This window comes from Lathamus discolor, chromosome 12, assembly GCF_037157495.1.
Source record: "Lathamus discolor isolate bLatDis1 chromosome 12, bLatDis1.hap1, whole genome shotgun sequence".
In the NCBI taxonomy this organism is placed as follows: domain Eukaryota; kingdom Metazoa; phylum Chordata; class Aves; order Psittaciformes; family Psittacidae; genus Lathamus; species Lathamus discolor.
The window spans coordinates 7,422,536-7,444,347 of record NC_088895.1 but is presented as its reverse complement, the minus strand read 5'-3'; the positions used below and the strand labels follow the sequence as shown (position 1 = coordinate 7,444,347).

The 21,812-nt window shown below is 41.5% G+C and overlaps 2 protein-coding genes across 5 annotated transcripts in view; both read left to right on the top strand.

The window, feature by feature from the left end:
* GOLGA3 (golgin A3) overlaps positions 1-3,255 on the top strand; it is a 34,556-nt gene extending 31,301 nt beyond the window's left edge. Inside the window, exon 25 of the mRNA XM_065693196.1 lies at positions 7-3,255. Within this exon, the coding sequence (XP_065549268.1) occupies positions 7-63 (57 nt within the window). The 3' untranslated portion in view covers positions 64-3,255. The remainder of the gene's footprint in view (positions 1-6) is intronic.
* A 460-nt stretch (positions 3,256-3,715) lies between these two features.
* On the top strand, positions 3,716-21,380 carry ANKLE2 (ankyrin repeat and LEM domain containing 2). 4 transcript variants are annotated; one of them, XM_065693199.1, is made up of 13 exons: positions 3,716-3,739; positions 8,746-9,231; positions 10,266-10,457; positions 11,712-11,905; positions 12,878-13,066; positions 13,346-13,468; positions 13,848-13,914; positions 14,573-14,754; positions 15,746-15,852; positions 16,716-16,909; positions 17,808-18,528; positions 19,118-19,249; positions 21,051-21,380. In XM_065693199.1, exons 2-13 carry the CDS (start codon positions 8,757-8,759, stop codon positions 21,286-21,288), a joined length of 2,814 nt encoding a protein of 937 aa, XP_065549271.1. In that variant the 5' UTR covers positions 3,716-3,739; positions 8,746-8,756; the 3' UTR covers positions 21,289-21,380. The 4 variants fall into 4 exon arrangements, with proteins under 4 accessions (XP_065549271.1, XP_065549270.1, XP_065549269.1 ...); XM_065693198.1 differs by lacking the exon at positions 3,716-3,739 and adding an exon at positions 4,060-4,219; XM_065693197.1 differs by lacking the exon at positions 3,716-3,739 and adding an exon at positions 4,485-4,531.
* The last annotated feature ends 432 nt before the right edge of the window (positions 21,381-21,812 follow it).

Genomic DNA, 21,812 nt, shown 5'->3' with positions numbered 1-21,812 from the left:
TTACAGTCGCAGGCCAGTAGGGAGCTTTGCTTCACTGCACAAACACTTCTTGCACCTTTTTAGTTCAAGTTTTGAAGCAGACACCCTTGAAACAAGGTATGTGTGTAACATATATATATATATAAGAAATCATAACTTTTTGACTCTGAATATCTGTTCTAATATGCTTATATACTGTAAGATAAGGCCGACATGAGGGGTTTTTGTTACCTGTCGTTGGTTTAATGTTGCATTTAAGTTTGCTGGTTTTTGACATACTGTACAAGTGGCTTAGGGAAATTAGCCCCTAAAGCCAGAGCTTTTAAAAATGTAATTATTTTTACTTTAAAAGACAAAATGATAATGCCTATAAAATTATTTTATTAGCTTTATCTTCTCCCACACACTTTACCTACTTACTGCACCCTCTATTACAAAGAATGGAAACATTGGTACTGTGGTAGCCCCTCTGCAGAGCACCTTGACTAGATTATTATGAAAGCAGCCCACTTTAGATTCCTTTGCCTTTGGTCCCATTGCTTCATGTGGCTCCTACTGCAGCAATAAGCCTGCCCTCTCCTTCAAAGATTTTCTGTAGAGTGGGACTTTCTTTCAGAAATTCCATCAGTTCTATCCAGTATAGTTTGGATTTTAAAAAACCCCAACAATCTACCAAGTATACAAGTAGATTAAGTGGCTGGTGGAGGGAATTCTGGTCTTTGTATTTTTCCAGAGAGATTGTTGCTGCTTTTAGATGGGTTTGGTTGCTGGGGGGGAATGATTGTAGTTTGCTTAGCAGTAAGCCAAAAAATAAGCAAACAAAAACCCCAGTCCCACCCATATTTAATCAGACCCATAAGTCTGATTTCTTGTAACTACAGATTCAAGCTCCAGTCCAGTTGAAGGCTTTGCACTCAAAGTGCCTGTATGGACTGACTTCATGCCCCTCAGCTATTTCAAGTTATGTTTTATTGGGATCGAAGTCAAGTGATGCTAGAAGTCAAGGTTCTGAAATTGGTGAAGGAAGAAATGCATTGGCATGGTGTTAACTGCCTGTCAGACAGAATTACCGAACAGTTCAAAGGAAAGTCAAAAGTTTTATAGATTAGCTTAGATATATGTTAATCTCTGCATTCTGCTGCCGTCTGTTTTGCAGAGTATATGGTACTGATTATCTCACTGCTGTCATGTTCTTGAAGTTGCCTGTATATTAAGCTTAAAGAAGAAAAAAACCCCAGCACAGTATTGTTACAAAACAAAGTTAAAAGTATCTAATGAATAATATATTCAGCATAAAAAAAGTTTTCAAATGTTCAGGATTTTAAATAAATTTAACACATGTTCAGCATTAATGTTGCTGTTAATTTTAGTAAATACACTGCCTACAGTTAAGAATCCATTATGTTTTAGCCTCTGAAGTTTGGTAACACTTGTATGGACAGAGTTTTTATCTGGTATCAAAGAAGCCACAATTGTTAGAAACCTTCATAGTTCTTCAGAATGTCTACTCTCCTTTTTGTATAATCATACTGCATTCTGTTTTCAGTGCAGTGCTGCATTTTCTCACTAGCTCCTTAAAGATCTCTGAGCTTACACAATCAAATAGCCTTAGGTGCTGTGTGCTTTTCCTTTTGAAGATGAGGGAGCAGTTGTGAAGTGCTTAAGTTACATTTCCACATTGACCCACCTGTCTCTCTCTGAAAATACTTGGACATGAGGTATTTTTTGTTTATATTCACCTTGTGTTTTTTCTACAAACAGAAGCACTATGCTATTTACTTAAATGAAGGACAGATGGTTGAGACTTGAGAGTCTAAATGTAGTGAGGTACTAAGTCAGATAAGTTACAGAAGTCAGGGGGAAACCTTCTAGAAGGAGCACACAGCATGTGATAAAAGCAAGGCCTTTTATTTGAAGCTCATAAACTATGTTTTTTAATTATCATGGGAAGTAGTTGCTGTTTTATTAAAAAGCCTCACTGAGGCTGAGCCTTTTCATGCTACAGAGCTTCAGGTCTCTGCTGTCTAGGCAGTAAGCTAAACTAATTGTAGGAACAAAAACTGCCTCCCCTCTGCCTGTCGCAGCACTGCCAGATCGGAGGAAAATCTGAACAATACTCTCTTAAACACTCCCTTCTTTTCCCTTTTCAAGCACTGCAGTAGAATGTATTTTCTGTTTCTTCAGTGGTTGCTACCTACTAAACCAAGTCTTGGTGGAGGAGAAATGTCACTGCAGTGTGAGAGTGTTTCCCAAGTGATGAAAGTAGGTAAATGCTGCAGCATTACTTCTTCAGATACTGTTGGGTTTTGGGGGACTCTTGAATAATTTTGCATTTAAAAAAAACCCCAAACCAAACAAACCCAAAACATGACCAAAAAAGACCAGCAAACTGTACAATGGGAAAAAACATGTCTTTGGTGTTGCTGAATGCTCCATTCCGTTGTCTTCCAGATTTCTTGGAAATACTTGTGCACTGTATTGGGATCTGTTGAGCCCCTTACCTACTCATGCAATGGGGGGATCTGATATCATACTGTTTATTCAGGCAATACCCTAACTGAAATCTATGAGAATCTCGCATGTGTTAAGGAGTAGAGTAACATCCACAATAGAAGTTCTGGTGCTTGCATTTTCATGGATTATGTATTCCTCCATAGGAGAGTGAACTGCAGTGGCATGGATGTTTTAATGTTAGCTATGACAACTTGAAAGGTGCACTGGGGACAGATTCTATTATCAGTATAAATTTAACTTAAAGATGACACATTCACTACAGGTGATGCAACAGCTCATGATGTATGTTTTATTAACTTTGCCAGGGAAGTGTGAATAGTTGCATGTGACTTGCTGTGACCAGAGCCTTTAATTATTTTCATGTGAAAGCAATTACTAGTCCAAAGTAATTACTACTGCTCATCAGCTGTCATCTGATCACTCTTGTCTCCTGTATTATTGTGTAACACTTCAGTCTTGGGCAGTAGGGCAGCCTAATTTCCAATACAGATGCACAGATTTCTAGGGGAGGGAAAGATATTCTGGATATTGTAAATGAAATAGTTTTATGTTTTATACATGACATTCAGTAATGTCTGCTTTGGCTGTATTTGTAAAGACAGAAGTTAATCATTTCATGTTCTTGAGTGGGTAACCCCAGGGGATGGAGGAGTTACACTATGTACAGTTAATATTTATGATCATACAAAGCATGTTGATTATAAAAATAATGTGCATAGGAATTCCTTTAAAAGTTTTGTGCAATAAACTATTTTTGGTAAAGGGCTCCATGTTGCTTCTACTTCTAAAGAGAAAGTTATGCCATCTTTTTGGGTTTGGACAGCAGTTTTTATGTTCAGGTTTCTGAACATGGTGTGTAGTCTTCCAAAAGGCTTTTCCTTAAAGGTGGTTATGTTATTGCAGATTGTTTTTTCACACACCTAAAACAGATTGTGCTTGTATTTCCATTACGTTTACTTTTTCCTCAGTTTGCTGAACTTGCCAGGAACGATAAAATGAGTGGATCTCTCTTGGCCTGCATTTGCCAATGTGCACTTTGAGCGTACACAATGAAATGATGCAGAAATCATCATCTTGCATCTACTAGCTAACTGCAGTGATGAAGAGAGACATGACTGTACCTTGCTTATACTATTGCCATGAGTTAAATGGATGTTGTCAACTTCTTGAAGGCCTGCCATTTTGTCTCACCATTTAAACCAGTAACTGGGCTACATCGTACTGTACAAGTAGCTGTACCCAGAAGGTAGGTATAATATCACTAACAGGCCGACTAGTTTCGGTCTCTGGAGGAACTTGTTTCCTTTGTGTCCTTTCCTTCTTCAAAGTTTTCCACCTCTGCCCCCTTCGCCAAGCATACTGCAGCACTGTGAGGCTAACGGTTAGACTGAGCTTTCCTTCTCCAGCGGGATTTTCAACTTGGTTGTGTGTCCCCTCACACCAAGGCTCCTGGAGGCAGCGAGCCGCGTCCCTAGCCGAGGGAATGATGACTAAGCGTAGTCCTAGGTCTTTGAAAACCGCCCCCCGCGCTGCCGTGGTGCGCAGCTCCATCCTGCGCTCTGCTGAGCAGCCAACGGGTCGGCGACCGCAGGTTCCTGAGGCTTCTCCTCCGCTCCCCTCGCTGCCGGACAGCGCCAGCCCCACAGCAGCTTCCCCCGCCCGTTACGGCCCCCGACACCTGACATCCGGGACCGACCGCCGAGAAGAAAAGGCGGCCGTTTTAACCGTAAGTCGTGAGGCGGCGGCCCCGCCGGCCGAGAGCTGCAGTGCGGCCGGGGGCCGCCGGGCCCGTGGCAGCCGGTGCGACGGCGGGGCCCTGGGCCGCCCGCTTCCCGCAGAGCAAGGCCCGCTTCTCCGCGGCGGGCGCTCCTCGCGGCTGGGCGCCAGGCCACGGCTCCGGCAGAGGCGCCGCCTTCCCGTCAGGCCCCGCGGCACGGCGGGCCGCCGGAGCGCTGTCTGTCAGGCAACGGGCAGGGCAGGCGGGCGTCTAGCGGGGCGGGGCGCGGCGCGGAGAGGCGGAAGCCGGGAGGCCGCTGAGGTACCGTCCCCGACGGGCTGCCGGCGGTGTCTGCGTGCGGCGGGCCGCGGGCCGGGGCATGGAGCGGTGGGTCGGGGCCGCCGCGGGCTGGGGCTCCCTGTGGGGAACCGGCTGGGGCCGCTGGCCGTGCTGGGAGCTCTTGGCCGCTTGCGCGGTCATCGGTGCCGTGGGCTGGCTGTTGCGGCTGCTGGAGAGGAGGCCGGGCGGCCGCGGGGCGCCGGCGGCGGCCCTCTCCTCCGCGGCGCCGCTCTCTGCGCGGAGCCGGCGCTGCAGTGGGAGCCGCCCAGGTGAGAGACTCGGGGAGCCGGCGGGGGGTGGCGCTGCCTCTCGCTCCGCGGGGCGCCGGCGGGGCCGCGGGCACCGCCCGGGCAGGCCTGCGGCCGCTCGGCCGCCGAGGGCCTTTGCCGCGGGCGGAGCTCAGGGCGCTCGACTACGGGCGCGGCCTCGCCGCCGGCTCTGTCTTTGTCACGCTCCGATCCCGTCCGCGTCCCTGCCCGCACCTCCCTGCTCCCGGTGCCTGCTCTTGCGCGGTGCTCCCAAACCGTCTGCCGCGCCGAGCTTGCCTTCCCTTGCCGGGGATGGAAATAGGTGTTCGTTCCTCGCTCCTGAGAAGCCGTCCGGACACCACCCCCGCCCCGTCCACTGTTGCTCCTGGTTGTGGCTTTCCCGTAGTTTATTCCAAGTTTGTTTGCAGTTCTTCTGCCACGTAGCTCTTTAACTGTTGGTTAATTTGGCAGCAGGCAGCATAGGCAAGTACCCGACTGCACAGTCACAATTATTCTGCCATGTGCAGATCCTAGCAGTATAAATACAGCCAGGGACAGGCTCTGTGTCTCGTGTAATTCCTCTCTCAAAAAAGAAAAAGCCACCGTGTTTTCTTACATTGCTCGTTTATTGCAGGATTTAATAAGTGGTGGAATAAAACGATATTGCCACCTTAAACGTCAGTCGTTCATCCTCACTTGGGGAAATTCTGGGGGGGGGAAGCTTTCTGCTGTTTCATACCTGATGGAGTCAGACAAGGGGAATACATTTACTCATTCTTCCAGGTTTTGTTTGGTTTGGAAGGAGGTTCGAACATGTGGTTGTTGGTGCAGTAGTTACTAATATTTGTAAAGCTACTAAAGGTAACTTGTGTGCTAAACTTGAAAAGGCAGCTGCATCAATGCCGGGTGTACTCTGGATCATTTAAAGTTACATGAAATGCATTTTAAGGTTTAAATAATCACCTTTTGCACCTGTAAATGATAAAAGCAATGACTGAAGAATTATCTTAGGCAGTTTTGTATTTCTGAGGTTGCAAGTCACGCCGTTTGTTTTGGACAGATCAGAATAGGTGATGTGGTTAAAAGCTTATTGAAGAGAACTCTTTGTGCTGACAGGAGATCTTAAACCAAAGATTGATTTCTTCACTGTTGGTCTGCTTTGTCATTTCCCTTGTTGATTTAGTTGTGCCTGAGTTGTAATGGGTGCATGCAATAAATGCTTTTTCATACCTAGAATACTTTCTTACATGGATGAGGAAGAAAATTGTAGGTGCTAAATTCTATCAAAACATAAGACACTGGAGAAATCATTCCTTCCTGACATTTACTTAACCATAAATCAAGAGGAAAGATTATGCCTGTGCCTGCGTACGCCGTGTGCATGAATTGCACATATGTGAGGGTCTGGTTTTCTGCAGCTTGATTGTGCTGGTTCTGAACCTTAAAAGTAGGAGCATTTCTGAGTTAATCCTTTAAGGCGTTACATTATGTTGACTCTCTTTAAATGTTTGAGTTGTTTCTGCAGTAATTTTTCTGGCCTCTTTTCATCTTTACTGTCCTTTTCCAGTTACACAGTCTCAGAATCCTTAGCATAGCAATTGACCTTAGGGCTACATTTTGTCTCTTGATTAAAGCATAATGGCACCACATTTATAAAAAAGAAAAATAAAAAATAGAGGATTAAGAACAAAAAATAAGTGAGAAGATCTTTCATATATGTCTTTACAGTGGGCAAGTCAGATAATTCTAACAGTGAGGTTGCTTGGATGCTCAGGAATCATAAGGGAGCTAGAATACTTTGGGGAGGTAGCTCAGCAGCAGCTGTGGCTCTGCCACAGTTGTTTGGTATTTTAGAGCTGAAATACTTTAATTTCCCATCGTTTCCCAGTTAATATTTGTGAAGTGTTCAGTGACTGAGGAATGTTCTCTGACCACAAGGTTTTAAAATTGGACATTCAGGAAAAAAAAGAGAACTCCCAAAGGAAATGTCCCTCCAGGAAAACAACCCTGAGGCTCACAGCAGAGTCAAGTTGTAATGATACTTGAAAACCTGCCTAAAGTTTGGCATTAACGTATGTTCTGTAGTATTTCGTAGTATTAGAAATGTAATAGTTTTGCAGTCAGATTCCAGTGAAGCTTTTACTTGACTATATTGAGTATTGACTGAAAGTTACAAAAACTGCTCTGTGCCTTAAGGTTTGGTGTGTTTTTTTTATTACCTGAAAAGTGTGGGGTTTTACTAGCTTAATCCTTGGGTAATTTGCAAAGCAAAATTGTCATGGCTGTCTTTATTGGTGTGTCTTGTGATGCTCCTTTTGGCAATACACGTGATAAAGGAGTTTGTTCTGCAAGTCTGTGATCAAGGTGCAATTTTGGAATTACTTCTGAGTTTGTACACGTTGACAGAACTAATAATTAACTTGGTAGGAGCCAGTATTTCGGGCGCTGCATCCCTGCTGTTTTAGGGTTCACCACCGTTCAAGCCTCACATTATTTTCCCAGACAAAAGGTTCCTGCCTGTTGGAGTGGATGTTCGAGTTCATGTTAAGGACTGCTTGTGCACCGGAGAGCTCAGAAATCGTGAGCATTTCTCATATTGCCATATGCATCCACAAATGCTCTTTTGAGGAGATTTAGCTTAAAATTACAGGTGATACTGACTTCATACCTGGGAGATCACTTTGTCTCTAACGGAGTAAGATTAGGAGTTGTATTACTCCAAATATAGCATGACTTATAAATAGAAATAAGTCAAGTGGAAAAGCTACAGATGTATGTTCCAGTAGTCTTAAATGTCATAAACTGAGGATGAAACCTGGAATTGAAAATAAAGTACTAAAAATGTCATACACATCTCCAAACCAGTACAGCCCGTGAAATGGCTAGGCAGCAAAGGAAGGGCCAGTTTAAGGGTGGAGTGAAAGCAAACTGAAGGAATACAGCAGCCTAATCATTTCTGTCTGGAAGCTGTCCTTCCTGACTAGTGTACAGCCAGAAAAAGTCACAGCCTTTGTGGAGATACGCTGATGCAGTATCTGATGAAATAACGTGAAAGCTTCCTGTGTTCCTTAGGGTGCCCAAACAGTGTGTTTTTCAGTTGTGTTTTTCATAGCAAGAAATTTGTAATGGCATCGTGTTGGTTTTAGTATCTCCTTGCTGACCATGCAGAAGCTGCGTGTACATTGTACTGAAGGAAGTGAGCTGGGGGATTTGTAGTATCATATCAGATAGAAGGATTTTCCTTTGGAAATGGGCAGATTCTTCCAGCTCTTGCTCTTTGCTGGAGAGGAAAATCCGAAAAGGTCAGCAGTTCTCGTTTCTTGGTTTTCTTCTCAAAACCAGGGCTGGGAAACAACATCTTGTGTAAATAGTTCCAGCCTTGCATCGTGGCCAGAGGTAGGGAGCGTGCAGAGGTTGCTGCATCATAACTTATGCTGTATGCTTTTGTCAGCTATAAATTCTTATGGAGATAATAGAAATGGAGTTGTGCTTCTAGCTGTGGGTGCTGCCTAACCAGAATCTCTTACTGGGGCTCACTACTTACCCTGTTCTTGTATTCCATGATGCACACATACTGTGTCTTCCTTGGCAGGAATCAAATGTTTCCCAGTCTGTCATAAATTGTATAAATATCCTGCCTTGAGTTTTCACTCCAAAAGAAGTTTGAAAAGAACAAACAAGAATAAAATGTACGCTGTAAATGCTCTTTCAAGTGGTTGTGAGAGAGGGAAGTAAACTCTTGGGGTAAGTCCAATAGCTTAAAAATGGTTTTAGTGCGTTGAGTTGGAAAATATTTTGTCTTCCCTGCAAATGCAATAATCTCTTCAGATCAGATAAATTGTTACGAGGCACTTTTATCCTTGGCTTTAATACAGCATTTAAATAGCAGGAAAAACAGTTGTGATGTTCTTTATAGTTCATCTCCTTTCTCTTTCACTTTTCCTATAGGTGAAATAACAATGGATGCAATATTAGCCCGACTGAAGCAGCTCAGTGCTGATGAGCTTAGACAAGAAATAATAAAAGCAGGACTGAAATGTGGGCCCATTACCTCAACCACCAGGTTTATTTTTGAAAAGAAATTGGCTCAGGCATTGTTGGAGCAGCAAGGAGCTCAGGGGGAAAAAGGATCTGCTGTGTCAGGAGAGGCTGCTGGAAATGTGCCATCTGACAGCAGCCAGGCAGAAGCACAGAAGGCTTTGAAAACCACGGCAGTGAATCACAATGGTCATGGAAGTGTTCCTGAAGAGGTGGACTTCGGGTACTGTGTAGGTCTGAACCCTCCAGAAGAAGATGTGATGCATGTGAATGGTTCAGCTCCGGCCTGTGGAGCAGGATGTGTTGATTCACAAATTAGTACTCCGACACCATCCAGAGATCCCCCACTGTTCTATGGTGTTTGTCCTGTTTATGATGACATATTGGCAAGGAATGGTAAATATTAATTTATTTCCAATGATAATAATTTTACAATTATGTCTAAATTTTTCTATATTATGAATGATACGAACACGACTGTATTAGTGCTTTAAGCATTACTTGAGTTATTTTTTGTTTCTGTAAGTAATATTTATTGGATCTTCTGAGGCACAGGAACAGTTTAAGACATCCCAGGTATTCTGCTGTGATGGTTGATACACGTGACAGTCCTCTACTCCGTGTAGCTCAGATGAAGAAAGTAATTTCCTACTGCTGCTTTCATACCTGTTCTGTGCCTTTAATTCCTCTCAAGAATAAAAAGTAATCCTGCAAATAAACAAACCCATATTTATACTGTTGTCAGTTGAAGCTGAAATGATGTAACGGATTTCATATATTCCTTTCTATGTTAATGCCAAATGGTATATAGAAACATCAGTCTTTCTTCACATTTTATTGATGAATACTGCAATAAGGAATTACTACATTACGTAGTGGCAGGGTTACAGTAGAGCATAAAGGATTGTTTACTCTGAGACAATTGTATTCTTTCTCATAAACAGTATATTCAGAATTCTTAATTTGTACAAATTAATGTTAATGCAAAAGGAGAGGAGGAAGGATTTGCTTAATACATAAGGTTCTGTGTAGAGGTCTTAAAGTTGTGACACTGGGTCACTTACATAGTTGATTTTTCTCAACAAGAGAATGTGGAAGGCAGTGCAGGGTGAATAAGCTGTGAGTTTGCTTTTCAGTGTGGATGTGAGATACTTGCTTGTTGAAGCTAGCTCATCTGTTTGAAAAGATGGTTGGATACGGACTGATATGAACAGCTGAACACTGTCCATGTATTACCTGGTCTTAGCTGGAGTGTGTGAAAATCTTCTTGGTTTCCAAGAGAAGTTAAAAGGACTTTTGATTTTTATGCCACATTTGCTGGAGAAAATGATTTGAGACTGAAGCCAGGAGGGTGGTCTGAGAATTTTGAAATCTTTTTCTAGGAACAAATTTGAGATTATTGAAATAACTTTGATTGTACTTCATTGCAGAGAGAATACATGTTTATGAAGATAAAAAGGAAGCTCTTCAAGCTGTTAAGATGATTAAGGGTTCCCGTTTTAAAGCTTTTTCAAACAGAGAGGATGCTGAGAAATTTGCTAAGGGAATCTGTGATTATTTCCCATCTCCAAGCAAGTCCTCTTCATGTCTGTCTCCAGTGAAAATGGGATCATTTAACAGAGGTAAGTGAGGCTGTTTGTCTGTGAACAGGAGATGTAATACGGAGTCTGTTATTTTTTTAAGAGAAGAAGCAACAACTTAGTAGCCAATATACTAATAATAGAAGAAAATTCAAAGGGTGATGCATCTTAATAAATTGAAATCCCTTTAGAGTGGTGGTATTTAAGATGAGCTGTACAAATGTTAGCTCACAAGTCCAGAGCTTGCTCACTAAATAAAGGTACTGTCTGACAACCACTGTTTTCATGTTTTGGGTTTGGTTGGGTTTTTTTTTTCTGTGAAATAAATTAGAAACAAGCAATAAAAAGCATATTTTAATTTTTAAATCAGAATCTGGTTTTACTTCTGTATAAAGTGATGCTGTCACTGGAGAAGTCATCCTTAAAGTTACCTGATGCTTTTCCAAGGACGGAGCACCAAAGTTTATGTGCAGAAATAAAAAAAGCAGCACAGTATGTTGGAAGCTTGTCATTCCTTTTCTGAAGGACCACCACGGAAGTAGAGCAAAACCCAGGAATCAATGGAAAGACTCCTTTTTGAGTTTAAAAGCATGAAGTTTAAAAAGCTTTGAAGGCATGTGTGGTTTCTATGGCTTGTTATGATGAAGTAAACTTGGTACTTTTAAAAGCAGTTGTCATTGTTTTGGTTTGCATGGATTTTACACTAAAATCTTGCTCCTCTTCTAAAGCTGACATGTTGGTAATGGCCTGTATAGATACATTGCATAATAGTCTGTGGTTGTATTTGGTAGGATTTGATTTTACTCATGGACATCAGGATTTTCAGGTTTAGTGAGACGCCAATAAAAGTGCTCAGTATATTAAATCTGCTTTATTTTTGAGTAACGTTGTAAGTCCAGAAATAAAACGGTGAACACGGTCTTATTTCCCAGTGTAGCTGGTAGAAAGATTGAAAGCACTCAATAGCCACAGCACTGCAAAAATAATTCTGCTATTCAAAACATTCTTATTTCTTGTTGAATTTTGATTGGAAATTGTTAATGATGAAGTTTATGAGTGCCTCTTAAATCTGAAACAGTTTTACAGGATGACTGTCATGTTCTGCCTCCCTCCCTATTACTAACTACTAGTATTTTTGAATGTCTTTTCATTGACCTCATTTTTTTTTACTCCTGTACATTAAAGATGCAAAGTTAATACATATTGTAGATTAAAACCTTGTTTTTGTGGCCTGGTTATGAAAATAGCCATCACTGAAAAGAATGAAATGAAAACATGTTACTTGTGTTTTGATAGATGGCTTATGCTCTCCTGAGACCGAAACTGTTAATAAGGAGAGAGCCAACAGCTACAAAAGTCCCCGTACTCAGGATCTTACTGCTAAACTTCGGGCAGCTGTTGAGAAAGGAGATACAGCAACATTTTCAGATCTCATTTGGAGTAACCCTCGCTACCTGATTGGGTCAGGAGACAATCCTACAGTTGTACAGGTAAAAAACTAAAGTCAAAAAATGCAAGTTCTGGTTCAGTGATTTAGCCTTGGGGCCTGACGAGCAGACCTGGAAGGAATGTTGTTTCCTATTCTTCCGTCAGGTTGCCTTGTGCAAAGTTTCTCAGTGCTTGTTGATAATAGCTGGAAGCTGAGAGAAACATGGCAGTTGCCTGTCTTGTGTATGTCCCTCATCACAACTGAGAGTTCACTTTGCTCCAGAAGAGCTGCAGTAAAGTAAAATGAGTGTGCAGTTCCTCCGGGGAAGAACAGTTTTATCCGGTAGAGAAACAACAGTCTTGTCTTCATGTAGTATTGATCTTCTCTGAACAATTCCAGTCTTTTTGAAATAGAATGATTTTAAGGAACAGGTGGTTCATAGGCTGTAACCAGGTATTCCTACAGCACTGCTTACCTTGCACCACCATCCAATTTCAAGCCATGCTCTGCATCTGAACTCTATGTACAAGGCACCATTTAGCAGATGCTGACAATCTTACTTTAACAAATCACTTCCATCAGACCAGCTTTGTGAAGCTGTTGAACTTTTGTATGTAATAGATTACAGCAGACTGAATTTTAGATATATACATACACAGCCCCATTTTCCTGCTCTTTTTACACACTGAACTTCCTATCTCCTTCTAGTATTTGATCTCTTAATGTACCTCCTTTGACACATTTTTGCCTAAAGAACTCCTGTATTCTTACGCTGCAGCTAAGTACAAGAATATTGTTGTTACTTGTAAGAATAATGTGGGTATAAAGATGCATAAGTCTTTATCATGTAATTTACTGCAGTTCTGGATGTTTATGTACTGGTTTGTAATCATCTTTTCCTAATTAAACAAAAATCTAACTACAAGACTGTGGGAGTCTTTGTATTTCCACTGTTAAATCAGGTACATTTATGGGCATATGAAAGCTGTTTAGATCTCAGTTCATTCTAATATTTGGTTGGTTTATGTTTCAGGAAGGATGTCGATACAATGTCATGCACGTTGCTGCCAAGGAGAATCAGCCTGGTATCTGCCAGTTATTATTGGACACTTTGGAAAATCCTGAATTTATGAGGCTTATGTATCCAGATGATAACGATGTCATGCTGAAGAATCGCATCCAGTATATTGTTGATCTTTACCTTAATACACCAGATAAAATGGTAAGGTTGGGATGTTTGACAGTTTGTTATTATTACGGAAACAACTGGAAGGTGTTAAGGATGTGTAGGGGAGAAAATAGAAGGGGACACTTCTAGCAAAATGAGCTGTTAGTGAGTTTTGTGTGTCTTAATCATTCTATAGTGTGGTGGGAAAAGATGTATGAAGAGTCCTGATAATGAGTCATGACATTTATGTGCCTATCCAGTCTCAAAGTAAAATATGTAGGATTGACTTTATCATGTTTACAGATGCATGTGAATTTTCCCCTTTCACTGCAGGGATTTGATACTCCATTGCATTTTGCCTGTAAGTTTGGGAATTTGGATGTTGTTAATGTGCTTACCTCACACCCAGCTATCGTGAAAAATCCAAGGAACAAATATGATCAAACTCCAGCAGAAGTGAGTCTCTTCTTGTCCACATAAAGGCAAAGATGTTATGCCTGATCGATATTTTTCAAGTTCAGACATTTGCTAACTCCAGTAGATAGAGGCTTGTTGTAAGATACTGGTGTCATGATTAGAGTGTAAATCTTTGTGACATTAAAAATAGTTTGTGTTGATTGTGTCTTGGGTGAAGTTTGAGGTTTTATGATTCATTGTCTTTTCTTTGCAGTATCCATTTTATGGATGTGGCTGTATTTAGTGGTTAGTTCTATTATGGATTAGAAGTCCTGGGTGGGTAGAGGCCAGTAATATGACTATTCAAAAAGAACATGCATTTGAGTTGTTTTGAGATTGATGTCTTCTGCTTTACTAACAACTAAAATTATATTAACAGGTAGTTTGTGAAAGAAGCAAGAATAAATCTGCGGAATTGAAAGAAAAATTAAGAGAGTACTTGAAAGGTCTGTATGCAGGGTTTTATACTGTATCACGCATGTGTTCTGGCTCTTTGCTGTCTTCTCTTTGCATTCTGTAGCATTCGTGTTCATAAATGGTGGTAGTGTACAGTGCTGGGAACACCAAAGAGAAACTGACAAGGAACAGAAAACTTTCTGTCTTTCAGATTGCATGGGCAGCGCTCTTGCTGTTTGGATCACAGGGTTATCCTCAGAGCTCTGTAACGTAGGCATGGCCCTTCTTTTATTCAGCAAGCTTGAAGCAGAAAGTTTAATCTAAAAGCAAACAAAAGGCCTTTGCAGAGCAAGAGATTTGTGTCATGTTGGGGACTCGTGTAATTTCTTTGACATAGAACTTTTCATTGTTTAGTCACGTGTGGGTTTAGGCGTTTGCAAAAGGAGGGTGTGAAATTCATTGAAGATCCTTAGGGAAGGGAGACATGCATCGATGCAGGTACTGCTGCATTTGAGAGAGAAGGGAGCCTGTACTAAAATACAATCTGTAAGCAGGCAATAAATATTGAAACGGGGAGCTTGAATTACAAGTAGTTTTGCTAATGCAGTTAGTTGAGATGGTTAAATATATGGTGTATTGATACTCTAGGAAGGAGCAGCAGGCTGATGTAACACAGACTTCTTGAGAGAGCTTTGCATTGTTTTTTAGGCCGATACTATGTACCGCTCCTGAGAGCAGATGACAATTCCTCAGCTCCTGTAATCGGTGTTCCTTGGTCACCCGATCAGATAGATGACAGCCCCCAGAGAACTTTACCTAAATACATGGGCAGCCCCAAAGATCCAGTGTTGTCCATTAGAGCTTATGCAGGCCCCATGAGTCCCTCAAAGGTAAGGAAAGAACTTCATATGACTCTAATGCCTATTTTTTAACCTTTTTATTCATAAGGAACCAAGTAGTAGGTGTTGGGGTAGTTTTTGAGAAGTATTGATTGTATAGTAAGAAAGCAAAACCTTTCATTTTCAGGAGGGATACTTTGATACCAGTTAAATATATTACAGATATTTCTTAGAGTCATTTGTTTCATGTGAACATGCTGGAAGTATGACAGCTTTAGAAAGGGTGAATAAATACAACTGAGGACTTTGTTCGATGCTTGAATTCTTCAGGATGGGCTTTTATCGAAATACTTACTGCTTTTTCTTCTAAATACACTGTTGGTAAATTTTCTGCTCACCTGACAGAAATGTAAATTCATTTTATGCTATGAAAAACTTCACCTGGGGTATAAACAGTGCACTGTTTTGATTGCTGATAGATACTTCTCATGTATGAATGTAAATCTTGGTTGTCGATGATTTTTGCCACATAGTTTGTTAGTTTACAAAAATCTGAAACTTTATTCACTACAGGAGTTAAAATTCAAACTTCAAAATAGACAACAAGAATGTACTCCTAACAATTCTAACGTGTCTGTGGAATTAAATATAGCCATGTGAAAATATCAACTTCGCATGCTAGAAAGTCCATTATAGTGACATGGCAAAATAAGGCATTCTGTTTTGTGCTGCACACAAAACCAGGCAGACTTGGTATCTGTGCAGTTTACTTTAAGATGGTTATACATTATGATCTTTACTACTTTAATAAGCAGCGATGAGCTCAAAGTAGCCAGTAATACCGGGAGGGGTCACTTTAGTTCTGGAGTCTGGAGACTCTTCATAACCAGAGCTGAGCAATACCTGTGGTACAACTTGAATTGTTTACATGTAGAGAGCAAACAGGTAAAGGCCTTCTAAAGCTAAGGGTAGGCATTCACCCAGCACTGAGGTAGCTTCATGTCCTAGGGGTAGGATTTATAATGATTTCTGTTTTTTAAAGGCTGAAGAATTTCGCAGGCTTTGGAAGAATCCGCCTCGAGAAAGAGCTGGCTTCTTTCACAATGTCAGGAAATCTGATCTGGAGAGAGGTGTTGAAAGAGTTGGAAGGTATCTAAGAGAGTATCAGTATAAAAAATCAGCAATAGAGCAATTAAAAGCAAGAGACTTGTGCTGAGAGTACAGTTGTTACTGAACAATATCTTGGGACAAAAGGGACTGGCAGAAATACTGTGTGAAATACAGGCTGGTTGGATTTTTACTGTATTTTTGTGTAAACAGTATTGCTACAAATGAGACCTGGCTTGCTTAGCTTTCAAAGAAAGATTTTAACTATTACTGAGGTTATCTATAGAATGCTTTTCTCAAACATTTACTTGCCTAGTTTGTGAGAAGATCTACAGTTAGGCATAGCCTACTTCTGTAAAATGGAGGGACTGTTAAAAAGATAGCAGGGTGAAAAGACCCTGATGCAAACACGCTGCTTTATAAAAGCTGTGTGTTGTGGTGTGTGTCCTTGCTGGTAAAATACCTGTATCAGTAATGTATGGAAAAAATATACTGTGGTGAAAGCTAATCAGGTTTCTGCCTTTACAATAACCCCTCGCTTCCTCCTGCCTCCCCCTAGTCCCAAATAGAAAAGGCTATTGAATGCAGTATCATTCAGATTATGCTTGCATCACTGGGGATTCATCTCCATCTGATGTCTACATAAAGTTGGCATAAAAATAACAATATTTATGGTGCTGTCAGAATAGTACGGTTACGTTTGGAAGCGGTTACATTAGAAAAATGAGATGATGCTGTGTTTGCTGAGGATGTGTGTGTGGCTGTTGCAGACGATTGTAGCAGAACTGTGTTGCCTCGTTGCGTGTTTGTACTCCTGTTAATAGCTGATAATGTGTTCAGAAAAGTTATTGTCAAACTGGTATTTATGTCTTCACAAATGATTCGTTTTATTTTATTTATTGCAGGGAGTTAGCTCATGAGCTGGGGTTCCCGTGGGTTGAATACTGGGAATTTCTGGGCTGTTTTGTTGATCTGTCTTCCCAGGAGGGGTTGAGAAAATTAGAAGAGTACCTGAGTCATCGGGAAATGAGCGAAAAGGCTCAGCAGGAAACAGGGGAAAATGAAACCTGCAACAGATACAAAACTCCACACCCTTCTGGTAAGAAAAGGGCAAATGCTACAAACAACAGTTTGTACCTAGGGAGGAGAGGGAGAGAAAAGCTTGGTGCCCAGGGGAAGTAGTATTCACCTGTTGTGGTTGCTATTATTAATCTGTTATGCAAACAGTCTGATTGCAGCATTGACAAAGTAGCTGCCAGCACTGTGAGCGTACAAAAAATTGGAGCAGACCTCATTAGATATTCCTTATCAGTCCCGTGAAGGATCTGTATTTGATTGTAGCTCCCAAGTGAAATTCCTGTAAAAACCTTTCTCTTCAGTGTGTTTTTACTCAGAGCATTTGGAAATTTATCTTGGAGTACAGAGTTCTATAATCTACAGATACAGAATAAATAACTTTTTAAAATAAAAGGATAATTCTTTATAGTGAGGGGTGAAAGGCAAAGTGAACAACCTGGGAAAGCTTGTATACCTTCTTTAGACCACTGTCTGCCATGTGTTCATGAAAGGAGCACATGGCTCCCAAATCTTTGTGCTGCCTTCTCTCCTGTGGGATTACAGGTTCAAAGGGGCTCTGGTACTGGGATACACCTGGCCTGACACCCTGAAGGACAGTTGATGGACTAGTCATAAGCCTTTGTGCTTTGGAAGAGATGAAAACTGAAGCAACATTTTCCTACCCTATTCTGCTTTATCCTGGCTTTATCCTTTGTTACTGGTTAATGACTGAAGTAGGGAGTGTAGGAAATACAGCTCTCAAGTGACTGGGTTATTTGCAAAAAAGATGCAGCTGTAATGTTGTCATTTTACATTTGTAGCTCAGTTCATGCTGCTGCATAAATACAAGTAAAGAGAGCTTCAATCATTAGAATAAGGCATAAAGATTGTGTTCTGTTTAAAGCTTTCTTACGTGTTGCTCTTACTACCATTGTTTGCAGGCAGGAGTAAAAAGTGCTGCAATTCTATTTCTGTTGGAGCGTTTCTGGATGATGATGATGATGATGACATGAGCTTAGAAGAAATTAAAAATAGACAAAATGCAGCACGGAATATCAGCCAGCCTCTCATGTCCAAAGAACCCAGCATTGACACCATCGGAGATGCCGAATGTGACATCTTGTCCATGGGGCGTACAGTAAACATCATAGAAACATCAGTTCACCCCAGGCACTACGAAAATGCAGCTTCTTCCAGCAAAAATGGATTTTGTAATCCTGTGTCCAGTGAAAGGATCATCGGGGACAGAAAGCATTTGCATGATGGAGAAGAATGCCTTGTAGCGCCTGTTTGCAATTTGATGTCAGAATTTGAAAGCCTGTCATTCCAAGAACAAGGGGTTCCCAGAGAATCAAATAAAATCACTGCAAAATCTCAGAATGAGAGAATTCTGGGTGAAGGAACAAGTCAGATGAGAATGTCCAAGGACTATCTGGATAAGGCCTGCTATGCGGTTTCACTGGCAAGTTCTGAGCCAAGTGTTACAGGCAAACCTGGAGAGACCAAGTTAAGGACAGAACACAGAATACCACTAGAAAAGGACAGGCAGTCCAGGGAATCTGGAATTGAGGCGAATGAGGCACAACGTCAAGAACTTTCTTCCCAGAAATTTCTCTCAAAGACTTCACCCACAAATGACAATTCTAAGATATTCCTGTTTGGGTAAGAAGTGTCTTTTTTAACACTTACTGCCCTTTGGTTATTAGGTATTTAGGGTTATTATGTATGCAAAACAAGATGCTTTTTATAATACCACTGACAGCCAGGCTGAGGTGATGTGATACTTAGCAACAGTAGCTGCAGTCAGCCTTGAATGATCTTGATCTTGACACTTTCAATGCCAGTACAGAGCCATGAGGTTCCCTTGCAACTGGAATGCTGTATCTAAACCAGGAGGGAAGAGGAAGAGAAGTCTCTTGTTTCCAAGTCAGTTTCAGTTAACTTTGCTCTTTACCATTCATCTGACAAACTTGTGACTTGAGGATGAGCCTGACTTGGATTACCAGAACATTTACGCATCTCTTGGGATGTCCTCAGATTTAATTTTCAAGTTTTATTTTATGGCACTACTGTGTAATATTGGACAGTCAACTGGGGGGGCGGGCTGTTGGAAAATTCACAGAGAAACTGCTTATAGAGAGCATGGGTGATTTGTCTGCTTATATCAAAAAGAAATGTTTTGGGACTGGGATGTTTCATTGACAGAACAAATACATGGTTCCCTTTTCACCCAGTTCTGTTTATATTCCAGGGAGCAGCCCTCGAAGCTGGACAGGGATGTCTTAGCAGCAATAGAAGCAGTAGAGGTTGATCCACAGAAATACCCAACAGTCTACAAATGGAAACATGTGGTGCAGTCATACTCTTCATCTGACAGGCAAAGGTATTTCTGATGAGTTGAAATAAGGTTTTTAGCAGAACAGCTGGAATTTCACAGCTATTTTATATGTATATTTTATATTTTATTAGCTTGTTGCTGTCAAAAATCTGATTTAAAATACTCGACTATATTTAGTGTTTCTGAAAGTAATCCCCAAGCGTTTTTGGCTGGTGTCTGTTAATAAGAGAAGTTTATTAGGCGCTGCAGTCAAATTCCTTCCATTACCCTGCACTTTCAGATAGCTTCATCACACCTATACAGACAAATCAATTGTGTTTGCTGATTTATTACTTAGTACTTTGGTCCTTCATTGGTCTTAATGGTAGTTGTAATGTCAGTTGGTAGTTCACCCCTGTTGTGGATGCAGGCAGGGCAAGAGGACTGTGTCGCCCTGGGGCACTCAGGGTGTGCAGAGCAATGTTAATTTAATATCTGCAGGCATCTTTTTATTAGCTTTTATTTTTACCTCTACTTACCCTCTGCGACCCCAATCTGAAGGAATTGTTAGTGTGAACAATGGTGTGTGTTAAGCTTTTGTAAAGCTTGTCATGTTTTGCTACACAAAGAATAGAAGCATTTGCTGGGACACCTGAAGGCATTATACAGCTCATATGTTTTATTTTGAATGCTGTTGCTTTTGGCAACTCAAAGGGACAATTTTTGTACAGGTGACTTCTTTTGATAATTGCAGTAATGTTTATTTCTACTGTGACAGACACTGGTTGATGCGGTGTCCTTGGACCACTTCTCAAAGGCAAATTCTCTCCCAATTTTTGTGATTCTCTTTTTGAAAGAAATAGGCTAATTGTCAGGCTTTTTTTCATTCTCACTATTGGCTGAAAGGTCCCGGGTGTTCTTCTAAAGAGCTAAAATTGAACATGAGGTTTTTAGATGTAATCACTGTTCTACTGCGTAAGTAAAAATGATTACTGTAATTATTTGACAGTGTCATGGCTTGCTCTGCCACTGCACAAAAGCAGCGCAGTGGCGCACTGGATCACTTTCTGTTGAGGCGTGTAGGATTTTGCCTGCAAAAATCAGACCAAAGCAGTAGGTCTGCCAGAAGAAAACTGCTTTCAAAAGGTGTGAAGTGTGCCCTGGGCAGGCCTCACTCTTCCAGCGCTGGGGGTGGGTGGGTTGAGGTTCATAAAACCCCTTTTAAAGTATCTTTAGCTTATCCCATGTTTTCTGTAGTGGCTCAGCTGAAGAAATTGTCTCACATACGAAGAACAGCTGCTAGGAAGAATCAACCTTTGGTCATTCTGCCGTGCTTAAGATAAGATTTAGAGGAAAAGAAATGGTTTTTAAAGAGAAGGGGTTTTAGTTTAACAAAGGAAATGCTTTGCTTTCAGTGCAATTGTAGATGCTAGTACTCACCGAGTTAAGGAAATATCTAACCCTTGCTGTATATAAAAATGGTGTGACTGCTGTGGCATGCAAACACAGATTGTTTTTGGAGAGGTGATGGGGAAATCACACTCAAACCCCAGCGGCCTCTGTGGCACCTACCGAGGTCAGGTCGTCTTTGACCTGGGTGTCCTCTTCTTAAGGGGGCATTGGGCTAGAGCTACCCACGTGTTCCACAGGCACTATCTTTTGATGCAGATGACCTCTTACTGATGAGACAACATGTCCACGCGTAATGTATTGTGCTGGCGCTGTTTCTTCTCAGACCTGTCTGAGCAGTTATGATTTGTTTCTGCTGGTGCCTTATTTCTAAGCTCTACAAGTGATGCTGCGTAGAGAAAGATGCTACTCTCCTTAATGCAGTTTTCTTAACAAAATGACTTCTTGTTTCTTTCAGCTGGCCAAGTCCAGCACTGAAGGCAAGATTCAAGTCCCAGACTGTCACTGCTGGCCTTCCAGGTGCTTTTGTGTATCCCAGTTCAGGAAGAAATAGTCCTGTGACAGGAAGTCCGGGAAAATACAGCAACGCGGCCTCATTCTCTCCAGATCCCGGGAGTCCCGGGCGCTACAGTCCAGCTTGTGTCAACCACGCTCTGCTGAAGCTGCGCTACTTTTCAGAGCCTCCTGCCCACTAAAACATGACTCATCTTCCTGGGACTTCAGTTGTATTTTCTTTGTTAGAGTGGAGGAAATACTACAATGTTACTAAAGTGACATGAGGTTTGTACTTGGCTATTTATTTTTCCTCAATTGAGGACAACTGTATGTTAAAAAAAAAAAAAAAAGAAGAAACTATGTCTTTATGCCATATAGGAGATAGATTACTGGTGATGCGCGAGTAGTGACAGTGCAGTTGTCCAGTAGCTGTGAATTAACCCTTGTTGCCAGTGAAGCAGTGCCCAAACCTTCACCTAGAAATGAACCCATCAGCCCTTAGCTGCAGAGCTGCTGCTGGGCTGGACTGGGAGAGGCACAGCCCCAGTGAACACACATCACAGGAAAGCAAAGTGAGGGCGAGAAGTAAAACGTTCTTCCACTTGCAGGGGGATGATCAAAGAGAAGAGCCTAAAGCAAAGCCTGAGTAACGAAATGACAACGTTCCAGTGCTGAGTAGGGGCGTGAAACCCTGTGCATGAACTGACAGTGAGTGTTCACAGCC

What these genes read in the sequence shown, in the direction of transcription:
- ANKLE2 (XM_065693200.1), top strand. Translation starts at nt 4,590, where the DNA reads ATGGAGCGGTGGGTCGGGGCCGCCGCGGGCTGGGGCTCCCTGTGGGGA. An exon ending in TGACATATTGGCAAGGAATG is followed by an intron (nt 9,232 to 10,265) that starts GTAAATATTAAT and finishes ACTTCATTGCAG; the next exon opens with AGAGAATACATGTTTATGAA. An exon ending in AATGGGATCATTTAACAGAG is followed by an intron (nt 10,458 to 11,711) that starts GTAAGTGAGGCT and finishes GTGTTTTGATAG; the next exon opens with ATGGCTTATGCTCTCCTGAG.